At 36.8% G+C, this 19,161-nt stretch overlaps 1 protein-coding gene across 5 annotated transcripts in view; it reads left to right on the top strand.

Moving 5' to 3' along the window:
- The window catches only part of LOC127445872 (vasoactive intestinal polypeptide receptor 1-like), a 98,026-nt gene that overhangs the window by 25,455 nt on the left and 53,410 nt on the right, over positions 1-19,161 (top strand). For all 5 annotated transcript variants that reach the window (XM_051706315.1, XM_051706314.1, XM_051706317.1 and 2 more), the window contains exon 3: positions 13,304-13,411. In XM_051706315.1, coding sequence (XP_051562275.1) covers positions 13,304-13,411 — 108 coding nt within the window. The remainder of the gene's footprint in view (positions 1-13,303; positions 13,412-19,161) is intronic.

Below are 19,161 nucleotides of genomic sequence, written 5' to 3'. Positions count from 1 at the left end.
GAAAAATTTTGTAAATTGCATTTTCTTTGCTGTGTGCATTACTAACACAGCCGATATTAATATGAAGGGATTTGGCAACCTGACGTGCATTTGAGAATATGACTTTAATATAGTTGTCTGTGTTAATTGTTTTGAAAGCATGAGCTTTGGAGCAGAGAAATTTGTATGTAGTGTTTCGAGAAAATGGGGAAAATCAAGTAAAATGCACAATCTGTTTAGGACAATTACAAAGTTTTCAGATGGCTGTGTTAATTGTTTTGAGAGTAGTGACCTGAGTTTGGAGATATGAGAAAAATTGATTGAGAAAAACTGTAACTAACATTAACAAAAATACATAAATGCTGTAAACATATTGGTCATTGTTCGTTCATGATACCTAATGCATTAACTAATGTTAATGGGCACTCAGTTTCCAGATAGCTTGCCAGTATGTGGTTTTCTATGAAGATGTTACAATATTTAGTCTGAAACATCTGTCAATAGGACACTATTGACAGATATTTTAGTCGTATTACTGGCCTAATTAGTTTCGCAAATAAGGTGCAATCTATTATATGCCTACTTTAAATAAAATGGACATTTAGCGGCTTGTTAAATTTAGTTCATCCGAACTAACCACCAAAGGTTTAGTAACTAGACTAATGAGAGGATTTCCTCAGACTGGTGTGGGACACAAATGGTATTAAAGGAATAGTTCACCCAAAAATGAAAATTTGCTGATAATTTACTCACCCTCAGGCCATCCAAGATGTATCTGCATTTCTTTCTTCATCAAAACAGAATTTAAGATTTTTAAAATAATCTACACAACTCCGGTCGACAAATAAAGTTCTTCTGAACCCAAACGATTGATTATTTTTAGAAACAAAACAATACTTATATACTTTTTAACTACAAATGTTCGCTTCCGTACATCTCTGTGATGCGTGCTCAGGTCACGCATCACGCGGAGGAGGAGGCAGGAAGCGCGTCATTGTTTACAAGAAGCGCGGTTCACTAACCAAAACAGTCCAAAACAATATAAAATAAAATAAAAAACTAATTTCCAAATAATAATAAAAAAAAACATTACTGCAGTAAATAACCATCCTTTATTTCGGAGCAATGCCGTTGCGTTATCTACTTGTGCTTTTTCTTTAGCAGAAATATATAGGCTATATGACTGTCAGGAATTCAAGCCACACAAGTTGTAGTTAGTGAAACCCAGTGCGAGAGCGTTTACTGAGATTCACAGGTTTTACACAGTGAGATCAATGGTACAGGTGATATCACACAGAAGAGAAGCTTTACAAACTTATTTATGCAGGCAATGATGAGCGAATGAATTGAGTGCAGGTTCAGTGAATTAGAAATCGGGTGATGAGGAGCGGAGTGCTGAGGGATGTGCAGAGCCCGAGGAAGGCTTGATAATGACAAAGTTTTCACACATACCTGAGTTCGCTGGAAAAAAAAACAGCACGGGCATAGCCGATAAATTCAGATACTGACCCTTTATTTCTTTCGATGGCCTGAAATCCTCAGGGATAAAATGTTCACTGCACACCCTCCAATATTTGAGAGAATGTATGGGTGTACTGATATCCAGGTTAAGCGTGATAAGCCAGAGCTTCAGTTGCTCATGATCATGTATAGGCAAAGTTAATATTTTTCCCAGTGTACATTATCTTTGGGGTTTCTGAAGCTTGAAGCATCCAGGATACACACGCCAAACGACCATTTTGAGCAATACACTTATACAAATACAAATCTACAGCAAAGACAATTAAACTTTTGTACAGCGCTCTTTCTCTTGTAAACAATGATGCTTCTTGCCGCCTCCTCCACATGACACGTGACCTTACCAGCGAGTGCGCATCACAGAGATTTACGGAAGCCAACATTTGTAGTTAAGTGTATATTAAATAAGTATTGTTTTGTTTCTAAGAATAATCAATCGTTTGGGTTCAGAAGAACTTTATTTGTCGACTGGAGCCATGTGGATTATTTTGATGCACCCTAAATATGCATTTTGGACCATCAAAAAATGGAGTACATTCACTTGCATTGTTTAAAGGAGGAGGCCTGAAATGAAATCCTAAAAATCTTAAATTCTGTTTTGATGAAGAAAGAAACTCAGATACATCTTGGATGGCCTGAGGGTGAGTAAATTATCAGCAAATTTTCATTTTTGGGTGAACTATTCCTTTAACAATGCATCACCAAAACACACACTCATCCTTGCAGCTAGACAGCTGAGACACATGAATATTCATTCCTGTTTAATATTCAGATTTGTTTCTTAAATATACACACTCGAAAACCATTGGACATGGCCTTTTTTATGCATAAATTAAATTCAATTTAGCTGAGTGTCTCCAAGCTCTGGAAAAGTTGAGAATGATTGTTATGACAGTAACATATTGTACAGTAAGTTCAGTGGTAAGCCCTCTATAAACCTTCATAAAAGCTGTTTACTGTATTTGTAAGCTCTGAGCAAAATCTCATTAACATTTGTCATTGTTGGCATTTAAACTATATTTAGCAGTCTTCATACTCATACAAGGGATTATGAACCGCATACTGAAAATTTGATGTGCCTCCATAGGAAATGTCCTTTAAGTAATATTTTGACTCTCCCACGCTGATTCTACTTCATTATTATGTAGGAAGTTTATAATGGAATTAGTCGCATTCGACAACCATTATATGAAAGATAAATGACAAATTATTAGATTATTTGTCTGAATAAAATTCTCCACCATTAAAATCCCAATACAACATCTCGTTGTATCCGCTCACAATTTCTATTGTAAGGAATTAGCTTTAATAAGGGAATTATGATTAAGTGATTACAAATCACTACACATATTTTAAAAGGTACATCAGGCTATAATCAATTTGTCAGTTATAAAAGTGATCACAGGTCAAAGTAATTTTCAGAATTATCTAGCAAGGCTAGGTATTGTGTACATTTTGAGTCCAAGTGCATTCTGTACATTTTGGAGGGTTAAATCACAAGTACTGGGACTTTGTGTGAAATGTTCATAGATTCCTTTTTAGCTGCTGTTTGCAGAATAATGATCACGATGTCTCGTGATCTGATGAGTCTAGTTTAAGTGTAGCAAATTGGTTTATATCGAAGGACAAAAACAGAGTGTTTTTTAAGCCTTTCCCGGGGTTTCCAGGGAGTGTGTTCTCTGTCTTCTGTTGTACGTAACCTCTGCCCTTAGGGTCTCTTTGCAGAGATAGTCTTGATGGCAGTGTCAGGCGATGACCATTAAATGTGGGGGTATTTCCTCAGAAGCATGAAGTTCTCAAGTCATGTGCTATCTGGACAAGTCTCTTTTGTTCATTTTATTGTTCAGATGTGGGCTTCAGCTAGACTTCTTGGTGCCAGAATCTTTTAATTTATGATGTTGAGTAATTCCAGGGTTAAAAGGTTGGGTTTTCTAGATTCAAGTCATATTCTGTCATCATTCACCATCATGTTGTTCCAAACCCGTATGACTTTCTTTCTTCCATGCAACACAGTAAGGAGATATTAGACAGAATGTTTGCCTGAGTCACTATTTACTTTCAGTGAATGTGGTTTTTTTTTCTGTATATTTTGAAAGTGAATGGTGACAGAGACTGTCAGTCTCTAACATTCTGTCTAACATTTTTGTGTTCCACAGAATACAGAAGGTCACACGGCTTTGGAACAACATGAGGGTTGGGAAATGATGTCAGAATTTTAAATTATGGCTGAGCTATTACTTTAAAGGGATAGTTGACCCAAAAATGAAAATTCTTTTATCATTTACTCACCCTCATGCCATCCCAGATGTGTATGACTTCCTTTCTTCTGCAAAACACAAATGAAGATTTTTAGAAGAATATCTCAGCTTTGTAGATCCATACAATGCAAGTGAATGGGTATTAAAATTTTGATGCTCCAAAAAGCACATAAAGGCAGCATAAAAGTAATCCATAAGACTCTAGTAGTTAAATACATACCTTCAGAAAAGATATGATAGGTGTGGGTGAGAAACAGATCATTATTTGTAATTTTTTGCTTGATGTGAATCACCAAAAACACAAGAAGAAGAATGTGAAAGTGATCTGCTTCTCTGTTTCTCATCCACACATTCTCATATCACATCACTTCTGAAGATATTAATTTAACCACTGGAGTCTTATGGATTACTTTTATGCTGACTTATTTGATTTTTTTTTGTTTTGTTTTTTTGATTTTTTTTTTAGCTTTAAAATGTTGCCGCCCATTCACTTGCATTTTATGGACCAAAAGAGCTAAGAAATTCTTCTAAAAATCTTAATTTGTGTTCAGCAGGTGATAGAAAGTCATACACATCTGTGATGGCATGAGAGTGAGTAAATGATGAGAAAATTTTCATTTTTGGGTGAACTATCGCTTTAAGGGCTCTTGTCAGATCTAGATGAATTTGTCAATAAGAAGAGAGGTTTTTGAAAAATTTTAGTAATTATTATGGTGAAAATGTCCCACAGGGACATTATATATAATGCTGAAATATAAACCAAAGCAAGATTATGTTTTATTAATGCCTACTTTTGCTATTTCATAGCTTTTAAAGGCCTGCGTGGATTCTTATTTCAGTGTAGTTACAGTTTTCAGTGTCGAAAGAATTTAGATCATTAATTCTGTATAGCAGTACTACCGCTCTCTAAACGCAGAGAACACAGCCTGCGTAGGGCACCATCCCCACTCCCGGAACACTCGCTGTGTCTGAAACTGCCCCCTATCCACTATATAATGCACTATTTTGGGTGTCTGCCATTTTGTAGGAGTGTCTGAATTCTGAGTGAGCCACTTGTTCCCTACTTTTGTCAAATCAAATCAAATCAAATCAAATCCCTTTATTGTCACTCAACCATATACACAAGTGCAACAGTGGGTGAAAGTCTTGGGTGCAGTTCCGAGCAACATAGCAGTCATGACAGCTGTGAATTTTCACTCATTCTTACCTACAATGCACTCTAATTTTGAGTGTACATTCGACATACACTCGATGACGGTTAATTGCCCATAATCCAATGAGGGCAATATGCGCCCAGAAACGCTACCCATCTTTTATTAGAGTTTAAAGTTACTAAAGTATAACAAATAATTACAATAATGTAATTTGATAAAATGTGTTTACTCTTTATATTAACATATACAGTATATTAAAAATGACAAACAGAATGAAGATTTATTGTATTAATATATTATTTAATAAGAATAATAAGTAAGGCCCAAGTATTTAAAAAGTTTATATGTGACGTTTCTGCGACAGCCCCAGAGCTCCGATGCTCGGTGTATATGTCAGTGTCCAAATTCACTCACTCATTTCATTCACTCATTGCTGAGATATAGTGCACTCACTGCCATTCACTATATAGGAAATAGTGAATGAGTGAATGATTTCGGACACAGCCACTCTCTTCGCCATACAATAGCCTTGCGCCCGCACATCTCTCACACACGTGCCCCGTGCACCTCGCTGTGCACACTCAGAAATGCTGTCTGTTCCCGCTCCAGTTGTCAGTTACACGAACGGCAGAGCAAAAGGAATTTACATTTAACTTGGACGTTTACATGGATTTATACAGTTAATCCGGCCGAAGTAGCTGCGATAGTTTCCAGTAAATACGTAAATACTGCTCATGACATGCGGGACGCGGGACAGGGCGCACTGATATATTGCTGCACTGATTTAAAATTGTACACTTAAAAACTAATGTCATAAGAGCCCAGTAACAGAATCACCCTGAAAATGACCATCACATTACACAGAAAAGCCCACATTAGCATTAGAGCCACAACTTACCTCGATGTGCTGCCTTAAATTGAAGCTGAGATTTTAATCTTGAAATATCCACTTGTCTTGGTGTTAAATGAAGGCATTACATGATGAAACAATTATTTTTCCACTGTGCGGAGCAAAGAAAGTGTTTCACTTAGTTAGAAGAGCATGATACTGCAGCAGTGATGGACTCGGCTTGAGTGACAATCTGTGACAGCACGCACAGCGTGTGAACTTCCACTGTCGTAAAAGTCCCATTCAATAATCTCTCAATAAATTACATATTAGCTCAAATTAAAACCAGTAATGTAATGACAGGAACACTGCCCATTGTAAAGAAGTAAAAGTAAAAAAAAATTAATTAGAAATTTACTTGAGTGAGAGTAAAAAGTACCCACATTTAATCCTACTCTAAAAGTAATTTTTTCTCTCAAAAAGTTACTCAAGTAAATGTAGCACGTTACTTCCCACCTCTGTCTAGACTTAGCTCATGCTTGCACAAAATTTTTTAAATTTCATGGCCATGGTGACTGACTTTGCACTTATGACTTATGGCATAGCACTGTGCTTAGCGCTAGCGTACTTGAAATCAGTCCTTCTGTGGAAATGTGTAATCTGCTGAAATATACAGCTTTAGAGCACAATTCTCTAAAGGAATTTGTACATCAGGTAATGCGCATCACACCTACAAAATTACAGTATACTCAGTTAAAATTGACTTCTCTATCATTTGATGAATTGATGTTGCAAGGAAAACAAAATTCAGTTTATCACCTTTAATAACGCAACATTAATTGCGTCAGGCAAAATGTGTTCGAGATTTGTAAATAAGCCGCGATCCATAATAAGCTAAATTTACAATTATTTAATTTAAATACTCACGTTGTGGTGCTACTTCACCACATTTAGCACCTACTTAAACTAGACAGTGTTTAAACAAATAAGATGCAGGGTTTTGTATTAAAATCCGCATTCTGAAGTGACACAACTTCTTTGTAAATTCACTCCTATATATGCCATGATACATATTAACATGGTCGCTGTTAAAGGGTTCTACCTTTCCAAGCTGCATTAATAGAATTGTTGAAACACTGTGCCATGGTATTACCAGGCAGTCCTTAGACTGGTTGATATGCCAGTATATCAAGAATCTTGTTTGTATCTTGACAGAGTTTTGAGAGCACTGGCGAGTGTGGCACAGACATACTGATAGGTTTTTATCAGTGAGTTAGTTCTGGAATCAGTGCAGGTGAAAGTGTTGCCCTTGAGTTCTTAATGGGAACCCATACTGCTCTGATTCCTGCTCCACATAGACTTTAATTAACACTGAGCTTATAGAGAGGAGGAGGGCAGGCACCATGCCTTCCTTTGATTTATTGAGGGAGGAAAAGTGGTAGGCCATGCAGAGTCAATGGTCACTTCTTTATGGTCAGTCAGCATGTTCCATGACACGGCTAGTACTAAAATGCAATACAATAATGAGAAAATTATACCTAGAGAATGCTTGAGTGGGAAACAGAGTGAGAGTAAGAGAGAGAGAGCTAAAGAATGTATAAAAGGGAAAAAAAAGACCAGAGCGCCACATTTCCCTGCAAAGACAAAGCGCAGTAACTACACATGTTGTCATAACTGCCAAAAATGACTGAAATGTGGTATCCTAGACTATTATGTGTCCTGTGATAGATGGGTTTTACTGTGCTCTGAACGTGATAGACATCTCTTTGAAGTGGCTGAGATAACTGTAACATCAGTTGTAATAAGATATCAGATATGTCCTCCATTGTGTGGTCCAGCTTGCCCCCCAACAGACAGAGGAGTAAAAGTGAGGAAAAAAAAAAAACGTTGATAACTACAACCCCCCTATTTATAGCCTGTCAAGATCTACAGGAAGTGATAGAGGAGCCCTCCACTGAATTCACAATTAGAATTCATTCATCCAGCAACTCCCAGAAAAAGATTGGAGGGCTTTTATGCTTTGCCCTTGATATTTACACGCCACATTACACACAATAGATCTCTTGCCCTTTCTTCCTTGCCATCTTCACTGTGATAAGCATCATCTTTTGTGAAAATAGAATGGGTATTGCAAATGTAATCAAATACCAACAATCATTAGCATCTGTACTGGTGGTCCTTTGATTGATTGGCTGTTATATATCATGCTCTTTGTTGATTTATCATTCTAACTTGCATATTGCTCAAACATGGCCTTTGCCAATATCATCAAATCTGTCAAGCTTTTTAGTTTAAGGCAAATGAGAATACTCACAAAACCACATAATATCGTAACTGATTGCTATATGTAGCTATCTGCAATTGGCAGTAAGTAATCAGACTAAATATACACTACATAGGATTTCTTGTTTAAGTTTTAATTAGAAATGAAAAAAAAATATATATATATATTTTTTTTTAAAAAAACACTATTGAGCCAGTATAGCTATATAAAATCAATGTTCAAAATAAGCATTCTTGCCTTACCTTGAGTCACTAGTTTGTCAGAAATTCTGCTCAGAATTCTGAAGTGCACCTTTAAAGAGCTATTTATTTTTATTTATTTTTTGAGAGAAATACCCTATTAATTCAGATTTTACTGTCATCTGTTTGATATTTTATTCAGTTTTCCACTTTCTTACCACTTTTTTGAGACTTGTTTTTCAACCAATGCTTAGTGACACATTTTCATCAAGACAGAACCAAATTTCAGAGAGAAGTTTCATTATATCTGCATTTTCTTCATGACGCTCATTACACACAACCTTGTACTTCACATAGACAGTATGAACAGTCACTGAAGAAAAGAGCAAAATAAAATGGACTGGTAAAGGACACAGAAAAGGGGAAATGATAACACTAGAGTTTGCCAAACTACTTGCACAACCACCATGTATACAGAAACAAAAAAACTGAAGTTCTAGAACACACTAAAAATCTAAGTTTGCTCAAATGCATTTAAAGTGCAAAACAATAAAATATATAGATAAATAGATCTTCTATTTAGATAAATAAACGTGCACAAATCTCAATATCATAAAAGTAAAAAAAAAACAAACAAAAAAAAACAATATATATATATATATATATATATATATATATATATATATATATATATATATATATATATATATATATATATTTTTTTTTTTTTTTTACAAATCCTTTATTCAATTGAAAACAGTACAAAGACTAGATCAGTTTGTTTTATTATTAGTAGTATTATTTACATTTTACACCCTGTCCCAACTTTATTCAGATTTCAGAATTGAGGTTTGTATAAAAAATGCATTTGTAATTGCTGCTATAGTTTTCGTTTTTCTGTATGCTTATGGGCAATCTCCGAGAAAAAAAAAAAAAAAAAAGTGACATTGTAGCTCAACAATATACAACAGAATGGCACAGATATACAATAAACACGCTGTGTAGCAGTGTTGGTGGATGACACAGGGGAGTTCTGGAGGCTGTTTAGAAGACAAATGCAGTAATAAGAGTTTGATTGTGTTGGGCTGGATGAAAGATGAGAAGACAGCCCTGGTAAATATGATATCTGAAAGATATCTGATAAATAGCCATTGATGGTTTTAAAGGGAATATAAGATATGAGATAAAAATGGAAGATTTCATATCACAATATTGCGATGATCGATACAACATAGATAAAAATTAAATAAGTACATACAATAAGAAATAAATGGATGATGAATGAACACTGATATTATGATATTGTTCATGAGTACTGGTTAAAGTGAATAAATGCTTGTAAACCACTTGGAAATTTGAGACATTTAAGACGTAACCTAAAATGAATACATTAGGAACATTTGACTTCATTTTATTCTTTTACATTGATGTAATTTTGAACATAATTATCTAGATCAGTATTTCAGTCTGTTTCTATTTGATGTAATTGATGTGTTCTTTCAATTAAACATACAGATATATATAAAAAAGTGTAACAAGTAAACACACAGGAGGCACAACATTTAGCCGTATTTCAGTAAATGAACGACTGAAAAAATCTAATGTCATTATGAGTCACTGAGTTCTGAGCCTAAAACGATTGCACTATATTAGAATTAATTAGAGATTATGTTGATTGGCAGTTCAGGTATACGGCTTAATTTGATTAAGTTCCAATAATTACAGTTGACATTAAAGTCTAGTCTACAACCTGTTCTTGTTCAAGCCTCGGATCTATAGATATGCAGAACTGTATGTAAAAGAATAATCTACTTTGAGGAATATACTCTACTAAAAATGTCTTTATAGATTTATAGGCATAATAACTTACAATTTTTTACAATCATTTTCACACATTTCTCAATACTGAGAACGCATTTTCAAAACTCTTCATGCAGTCTTCTCTACCAACATTTATACTAGCACAACAGTATAATTTGTTTTTATCCAAAATGCCCTACAACCATCACAACACTTCATACATCTCTTAAAATCAGCTAATTTCACCAAAACACTGGCAAACTATTTCTCCCAATAGAAATACTTTGTCACTCAAAAACACATGACCTAATAAACACAAACAACAGGAATCTTTACAAGATGTTTAATTTTGGCCTACGGTCTGCTTGATTGTTTTTTACACATGTAAACCAATATTCTGTTACAAAGCATGGGAGGCACTTCGCTGTGTAGAATATACTCCATTGTACACTAACAGTATGGAATGAATCACAAATGCTGCAATTTACTTCAGTGTGCTTAACTGTATTTTCACATATGTGTGCATGTGGCACAATAATTCAAGTATAACAAAAATGCTCAAAATGATAAAAGTTACAAAGTCGCAGTCAGAAAAATATATGCAAGTAGTTCTGAAATCTCAATTTACAGTACATCATACTGTCCACTGCCAACTAGGTTCACTTGCAGAATGCATATCTTACCTGTTTGTTAGTTTAAATTTTCACAATGGATGCCACTGTTGAGCGTAGAAGATTTGGCTGCACTCTCAGGCCAGCCTCTCTTACAGTAAAGATAGACTATGGTTTATTACATGCTCAATAATAGTAGACCTTAGCTCATAGACTACTGTTCTTGGTCTTCTCTTCATTGGTCTTTTACCATACATTTGCACTCCTCTCCTTCTCCTGCCAACTCCTCTTTCTCCTCCCTACTTGTTGATCCATGCTTGCAAAAGGAACCATTCCAAAAAAAAAACTTTTGTAGAGATGGTAATAGTATAGAAGACAAAACACCTGGGTAGGTCTTCAGCTAAAATCGGAATCAGATGTTTTTTAAAACTATTAATTTATTTACAGTTGTGCTCAAAAGTTTGCATACCCTTGGAGAATTGGTAATATATGTACCATTTTTAAAGAAAACATGAGTGAGCAGGCAAAACACATTTCTTTTATTTCTTATGGGATTCATATTCAACTGTAGGTTATAACAGAATGGCACAATCATAAAACAAAACATGGCAACAAAGAAAAAAAATGAAATGCCCCCTGTTCAAAAGTCTGCATACCCTTAGTTCTTAATACTGTGTATTGCCCGCTTTAGCATCAATGACAGCGTGCAGTCTTTTGTAATAGTTGTCTATGAGGCCCCAAATTCTTGCAGGTGGTATAGCTGCCCATTCGTCTTGGCAAACTGCCTCCAGGTCATGCAAAGTCTTTGGTCGTCTTGCATGAACCGCACGTTTATGATCTCCCCAGAGTGGCTCGATGATATTAAGGTCATGAGACTGTGATGGCCACTCCAGAACCTTCACCTTTTTCTGCTGTAACCACTGGAGTCAACTTGGCCTTGTGCTTAGGGTCATTGTCTTTCTGGAAAGTCCAAGAGCATCCCATTCGCAGCTTTCCATGCTTCACAGTGGGGATGGTATTCTTTTCACTATAGGCCTTGTTGACCCCTCTCCAAACACAGCGCTTATGGTTGTGACCATAAAACTCTATTTTGGTCTCGTCACTCCAAATTGCAGTGTGCCAGAAGCTGTGAGGCATGTCAAGGTGTTGTCGGGCATATTATAATTAATTTTAATTATAATTTTATTTATTTATCACACATTATACATTTGCGCATATACAGTGAAATTCTTTTTTTTCACATATCCCAGCTAAGCTGGGTTCAGAGTGCAGGATCAGCCATGATACAGCACCCCTGGAGCAGATAGGGTCAAGGGCCTTGCTCAAGGGCCCAACAGTGGCATCTTGGCAGTGCTGGGGCTTAAACCCCCAACCTTCTGATCAGTAACCCAGAGCCTTAACTGCTGAGCCACCACTGCCTTATTGTAACTGGGCTTTTTTTGTGGCATTGACACAGTAAAGGCTTCTTTCTGGCAACTCAACCATGCAGCTCATTTTTGTTCAAGTATTGACGTATTGTGCTCCTTGAAACAACCACATTGTCTTTTTCCAGAGCAGCCTGTATTTCTCCTGAGGTTACATGTGGGTTTTTCTTTGTATCCCGAACAATTCTTCTGGCAGTTGTGGCTGAAATCTTTCTTGGTCTACCTGACCTTGGCTTGGCATCAACAGATCCCCGAATTTTCCACTTCTTAATAAGTAATTGAACGTACTGACTGGCATTTTCAAGGCTTTGGATATCTTTTTATATCCTTTTCCATCTTTATAAAGTTCCATTACCTTGTTACGCAGGTCTTTTGACAGTTCTTTTCTGCTCCCCATGGCTCAGTATCTAGCCTGCTCAGTGCATCTACGTGAGAGCTAACAAACTCATTGACTATTTATACACAGACACTAATTGCAATTTAAAAAGCCGCAGGTGTGGGAAATTAACCTTTAATTGCCATTCAACCTGTGTGTGTCACCTTGTGTGTCTGTAATAAGGCCAAACATTCAAGGGTATGTACACTTTTGATCAGGGCCAATTGGGTGATTTCTGTTATCATTATGATTTAAAAAGGAGCCAAACAACTATGTGATAATAAATGGCTTCATATGATCACTATCCTTAAATAAAAGACAGTTTTATTGCATGATCAGTCATATTTTCAAAATCAATGCCAAAATTTCACAATTTCTGCCAGGGTATGCAAGCTTTTGAGCACAACTGTATCTTGTTCGTAGATATATTTCAGCATACTATTATTATAGAAATATATCTCCATCATATATCTATCTATCTATCTATCTATCTATCTATCTATCTATCTATCTAATCTTTCATTCTTCCTTCCTTCCTTAAAAAAAACATATACCTGATATCATTAACTAAAAGTGAACAATAATTTTTTACAGCATCGTAGATTGTTAATTTACTGTATATACTGTTTTTCATTGTTAGTTCATAATGCATTACTGAATGTTAATGTATACAGAATGTAATGTTAAAAATGTATTAGTATATGCAGAAATTAACATTAACCAAGATAAAGATTTTTTAAGTATTATTCATTATTTCATGTTAAATATTGCATTAACTAATGTAAGTAACATATAGAACCTTATTGTAAAGTGTTATTGATATAATGCTAATTAATGAATTCATTTATTTATTTGTGTGTGTGTGTGTGTGTGTGTGTGTGTGTGTCTCAGGGTGTCGTACAGAGTGGGATGAATTTTGGTGCTGGTACAGGGCTGAGGTCGGACAGGTGGTCAACGTCTCATGTTCTGACATCTCTCAGCTCTTCGATACTAATCATGGTAAACTACTGTTATTGCTTTAATTTATATATATATATATATATATATATATATATATATATATATATATATATATATATATATACATATATTATGTATTATTTATTTATGTATTTTTAATAAGTCTATATCAAGTAATGAGAAATCACATCACATTTTTAGAAGAGCAAACCACATTTTTGAAGAAGGCCTTTATTGGCCGAATAAGATAACATGTACTCGGGGATTATTGGTCAGGTGATGGATTCTCACACTGGTCCAGGAGCTTTTTATCTACAACAGAGACAATATTATGACTCCCTTTAGAGGCTGTCCATGTATATGTCAAGCACCACAGTTATTTTAAACTACTGCAAAAAATCATGCACATTAATCTTTTACAATACATTCCATGCTCTACTGTACTCATTGGTTAGTCTCTTGCGTGCACTTGGGCACAGCGATTGGAGTAAAAGGATCAAACAGTTTTACAGTCTTTCCTGACACACCAACCCAGGGCAGTAAATGTAACAAAGGGAAACACACACAGAGAAACATCAGGAATGCTCTGTAAACTCTTAGATAGAGCTCTGAATATCTGGATATCATAAACACTGCTAATAGTTGCTAAGGGACGCTGAGTGTACAGTATTTGTTATTGTGGGTTGACTAGATATTACGGCTGTTCTTCAATATGTCTGCACAAAATGTGAGCAAACTGATTTTACTCATGATGTGGTGTCCACAGGTAAATTATTACAAATGACAAATCTTACTATTGGAGTAGTTTACCTAAAAAGGAACATTTTGTCATAATTTATGCACCCTCATGGTTTTTGAAACCTGTATTACTTTTTTTCTTCTTTGAAAGTAAAAAGTAGTTATTTATAGAAGAACGTCTAAGCTGCTCTTTTCCATACAATGGTGACCATGGCTGTCAAGCTAAATTTTCAAGGCAAGATTTTCAGTGAGTGTATGATATGAGGGTGTGTAAATGATGACAGAATTAATTTTTTTAGGTGAACTATTCCTTTCTGTGACAAACATCATTGTGCTTATGTTATGTTCAAGTTCTACTGGGAAGTTCATATTTACGAGGTTGGAGATCATAAATACGATGCGATATGTGATAATGTGATTTTTGTGGGAAAGAATGGATCCGTTTTTCAATGTCTTTTTAGTACCAATGCAACAAAATGAAGAGTAAAGACATGCATTAGGTGTGTAATTGAGGCTTTTAATCAATCTATTTTACCATTCTCATGTGGCCACATACTGTATAATGATGGATTGGGATGGATGGGAAATTTAGTTTTGTTGCACTAGCCTGTCGCTTCATAAACCATCTAAATTAATCTTATTTTCTCACAAGCTTTCTCATTATTATTCATTAAAGGATTAGTTCACCCAAAAATGTTAATTCAGTAATTGTTTACTCACCCCTGTGTTGTTATTACCCCATATGACTATTAAACACAAAGGGAGACCTTGTGAAAAAATCTGGTTGTCATTGATGTCATACATTGGCAGTTAATGGTGACCACCTCTGTAAGCTTCAAAAGGACACAAAAGTATAATCCAGAAGTTTAATAAATTATTGTATGTGACATACGTCTCTTTTGAAGGAATACAATAAGGTCTGGTGAGAAACAAACCAAAATCTAATGTGTTATTAAGTTAAACTCTTGACCGATTGTCTGATATCATGATGGCGCCGCGGATGGCAGCCTCTGTGTGCAGTGCTCCTATTTTTTTGTTGTTTTTGTTTGTTTGTCCTGTGTTTAGTAATCTTTTTCCAGTCAGTTTTACCAGAGACGAACTGCTGAACATTCGACAGCTTATACCAGACAATCTTTTCCCGGTTTTTGAATGTTCAGACATTTGCTAGACATTTTAGTTGGAGGCGTGGCTTTGTTGTTCAGGAGACGCAGGCGAGGAAGATGAGCCGGTGCGCTAGTCAAACTCCATCGGTGGGGCTTTCGAACAATGCTGCTGAGCATTCATCTTGTGAATCGCCGCTCTCTTCCTAACAAAAAGGACGAACTACATCTCCTCACCCGCACAACAATGACTTTTCAACGTCTGCTGCCTTGTGCTTCACAGAAACCTGGCTGAATGAAGCCATTCCGGACAGCGCGTTACATCTGCCGGGCTTCCAGCTGTTCAGAGCGGATCGCATCACGGGGTTAAAGGGGAAAACGAGAGGTGGTGGAACATGCTTTTACATCAATGAATGTTGGTGTACAGATGTAACAGCGTTAAAGAAGATGTGCTGTCCTAATTTGGAAGTGCTCTTTATTAACTGTAAGCCTTTCTACTCGCCGCGGGAATTTTCCTCGTTTATTCTGGTATGTGTATATATCGCGCCAAAAGCATGTTTGAATGCGGCACTGCAACAGCTGGCTGATCAAATAACAGACACGGAACAACAATACCCGGACTCAGTTATTATTATTCTTGGGGATTTTAACAAAGAAAATCTCACACGTGAACTGCCCAAATACAAACAGCACATTACATGCCCACCAGAGACAGGAACATACTGGATCATTGCTACACAACAATAAAGGATGCATATCGCTCTGTCCCTAGAGCAGCTTTGGGACTCTCTGATCACTGTCTGGTTCATCTTGTTCCAACCTACAGGCAGAAATTAAAATCAACCAAGCCAGCAGTAAGGACTGTAAAGAGATGGACCAATGAAGCAGAGCGGATTGGAGTGTTTTTGAGGCTGCAGTCACAGACCTGGACGAGCTCGCAGATACTGTTACATCATATATCAGTTTCTGTGAGGATAAGTGCATTCCTACTAGGACTTATTTAAAGTTCAACAATGACAAACCGTGGTTTACAGCAGAGCTCAGGCAGCTTCGTCAGGCCAAAGAGGATGCTTACAGGGGTGGGAATAAAGTCTTGTACAATCAGGCCAGGAACACACTGAACAAGGAAATCAGAGTGGCTAAAAGAAGATACTATGAGAAGCTGAAAAACAAGTTTTCAGCTAACGACCCTGCATCAGTGTGGAGTGGCATGAAACAACTCACAAATTACAGGACTCCTACCCCCAACCTTGTGGTGGACCAACAACTGGCTGACGACCTGAATGTGTTCTATTGCAGATTTGAAAGGCCCAATCTCACACCCCACACCCACTCTGACCTTCACTTCACACAAACACCAACACCTCCTGCAACCCCCTCCTCCCCCCTCCTGCTACTCAACCTGCACTTAAGATCTGTGAAGATGATGTGAGCCGCATCTTTCGGAAACAAAAGACGAGGAAAGCTTCAGGCCCAGATGGCGTCTCACCAGCGTGTCTTCGATCCTATGCTAACCAGCTGGCCCCCATCTTCACACAGATCTTCAATAGATCACTGGAGCAGTGTGAAGTCCCATGCTGCTTCAAATGCTCAATCATTATTCCTGTCCCAAAGAAACCAAAAATCACAGGACTTAATGACTACAGACATGTCGCCCTGACGTCTGTGGTCATGAAACCATTTGAGAGACTGGTGTTGGCCCACCTGAAGAACATCACTGGACACTTTCTAGATCCCCTTCAATTTGCTTATCGAGCAAACAGGTCTGTGGATGATGCAGTCAACATGGGATTGCATCATATCCTGCAACATCTGGACAGACCAGTGACATATGCAATGATCCTTTTTGTGGACTTCAGTTCAGCTTTCAACACCATCATCCCAGCTATAATCCAGAATAAATGACACCAACTCTCTGTTCCCATGTCTGTCTGTCAGTGGATTACCAGCTTTCTGACGGACAGGCAGCAGCTTGTGAGACAGGGGAAACTCACTTCCAGCACCTGTACAATCAGCACTGGTGCCCCCCAGGAATGTGTGCTCTCCCCATTAAGTGGGAGACACACATTGACTCCATTGTGAAAAAGGCCCAGCAGAGGTTGTACTTCCTTCGCCATCTAAGGAAGTTCAACCTGCCACAGGTGCTGCTGATACAGTTCTACTCAGCAGTCATTGAGTCTGTCCTCTGCACTTCAATAACTGTCTGGTTTGGTTCAGCTATGAAATCAGACATCAGAAGACTACAAAAGACAATTCGGATTATTGGTTGCCCCTCTACTTCCAGAGTGAGGATGAAGGCTGGAAAAATCACTCTGGACCCCACTCACCCTGCCCACTACCTTTTGGAACTGTTGCCTTCTGGCTGACGCTTCAGAGCTCTGAGCACCAGAACCATCAGGCACAGGAACAGTTTTTTCCCTCAGGCTATCCATCTCATCAACAGTTAAATTGCACCATTGAGCAATAACTATGTGCAATACACAATTTAGTCTTTTTTTATATTTATCCAACACATCCATCCTCTTCTGCCATTTCATTCCTCTGGAAAAAAAACAAAAAAACATTTGCACTGTACATAACAGATTTGTATCTGCACTGTACATAACAGATAACAGATTTGTATTAGATTGCACTACGTATGTGTATGTAGGTATGTGTATAACAATTTTTATTAATATCTATGTCTTGCTGCTGTTTTTGTATTGTTTTTGTATTGTTGTACACTGGAAGCTCCTGTCACCAAGACAAATTCCTTGTATGTGTAAGCATACTTGGCAATAAAGCTGATTCTGATTCTGATTCTGATGTGCTGTGTGCGTTCATGAGACAGACTGCATGCAAGCTTTAGAGCTCCTTGCACGAGAGCAGTATGCTGCATCCGCTTGTGAGTCGGGCATTCAATTAAAAACTTGTTTTGTTTTGCTTCAACAGGAACACCAACAATATTAACAACAGAAAACACAACACAGCTGCACATAAACCAAAGAACAGAACTTAGAAAACATGTCTAAAGAGTTTTAAGTCAAAAAATAGATGCAGTTCTTTGCCCAGCCTTATTTGTTGGAATCAAATTTTCTAGTCACTTTTGGGTGAACTATCCCTTTAACAGTACAAAAAATGTATACAAACTAAACTGCAGTCAAAATCCGTATTTAAAACTGTATTATCACCAATAATAATTTGCTTCGGCCACGATTCATAAATCGACACACTTGAGTTTCTCTCTCGTAGAGATCCTCTCTCGTAATTATAACTTTGTGGTGCCATTCATGTGTGCTCAACTTGTAAATATGATCATTTCAACATGACTTGAATGCACTATTAGTACAATTACTATAAGATAAATATTTGCTTGACTTCTTGGCATTGAAAAATGTTAAATGAAATCATGTACACAGCATAACTGTAACGAATGAGGCTGGTATTCATTCATCTGACTGCCAGAGGGAGCCCTCTCCCGAATACTAACTTTGAACCGCTTCTTCTCTGGTGACTTCCTGTTTACACCATATATATATATATATATATATATATATATATATATATATATATATATATATATATATATATATATATATATATATATAGCCATGCCTGTCCATTTTTACTTTGCGAAGTATTGCCAGTTTCACTGCCTTACGAAGTGTTTTTCCCATTGCCTGTTTCATTGCTTTCTTGTTATGACCATTGCGCCTGCTTTATTGGATTACTGATTTTTGGATTACTGTTTTGCTCTGTTTGCCTGGTTGTACTGATTAAATGTTAACGACTGTTTCATGCATTTTGCCTGCTTCAACGATTACATCTCTGCCCTGTGTTTTGGATTTGTTTGCTGTGTTTAATAAACTTACTGCATATGGATTCTACCTTTGCCTCCATGTCGAGTCCCTAACAATAACTACTAGAGGACTTCTGAGAAACCAAAAGAGAGCAGTAGAAAGGTTGTGGAAG

The sequence above is a fragment of the Myxocyprinus asiaticus genome, chromosome 9, assembly GCF_019703515.2.
Source record: "Myxocyprinus asiaticus isolate MX2 ecotype Aquarium Trade chromosome 9, UBuf_Myxa_2, whole genome shotgun sequence".
NCBI classification, from domain to species: domain Eukaryota; kingdom Metazoa; phylum Chordata; class Actinopteri; order Cypriniformes; family Catostomidae; genus Myxocyprinus; species Myxocyprinus asiaticus.
The sequence above is the reverse complement of the archived record's forward strand: the minus strand, read 5'-3'. Positions and strand labels throughout refer to the sequence as shown.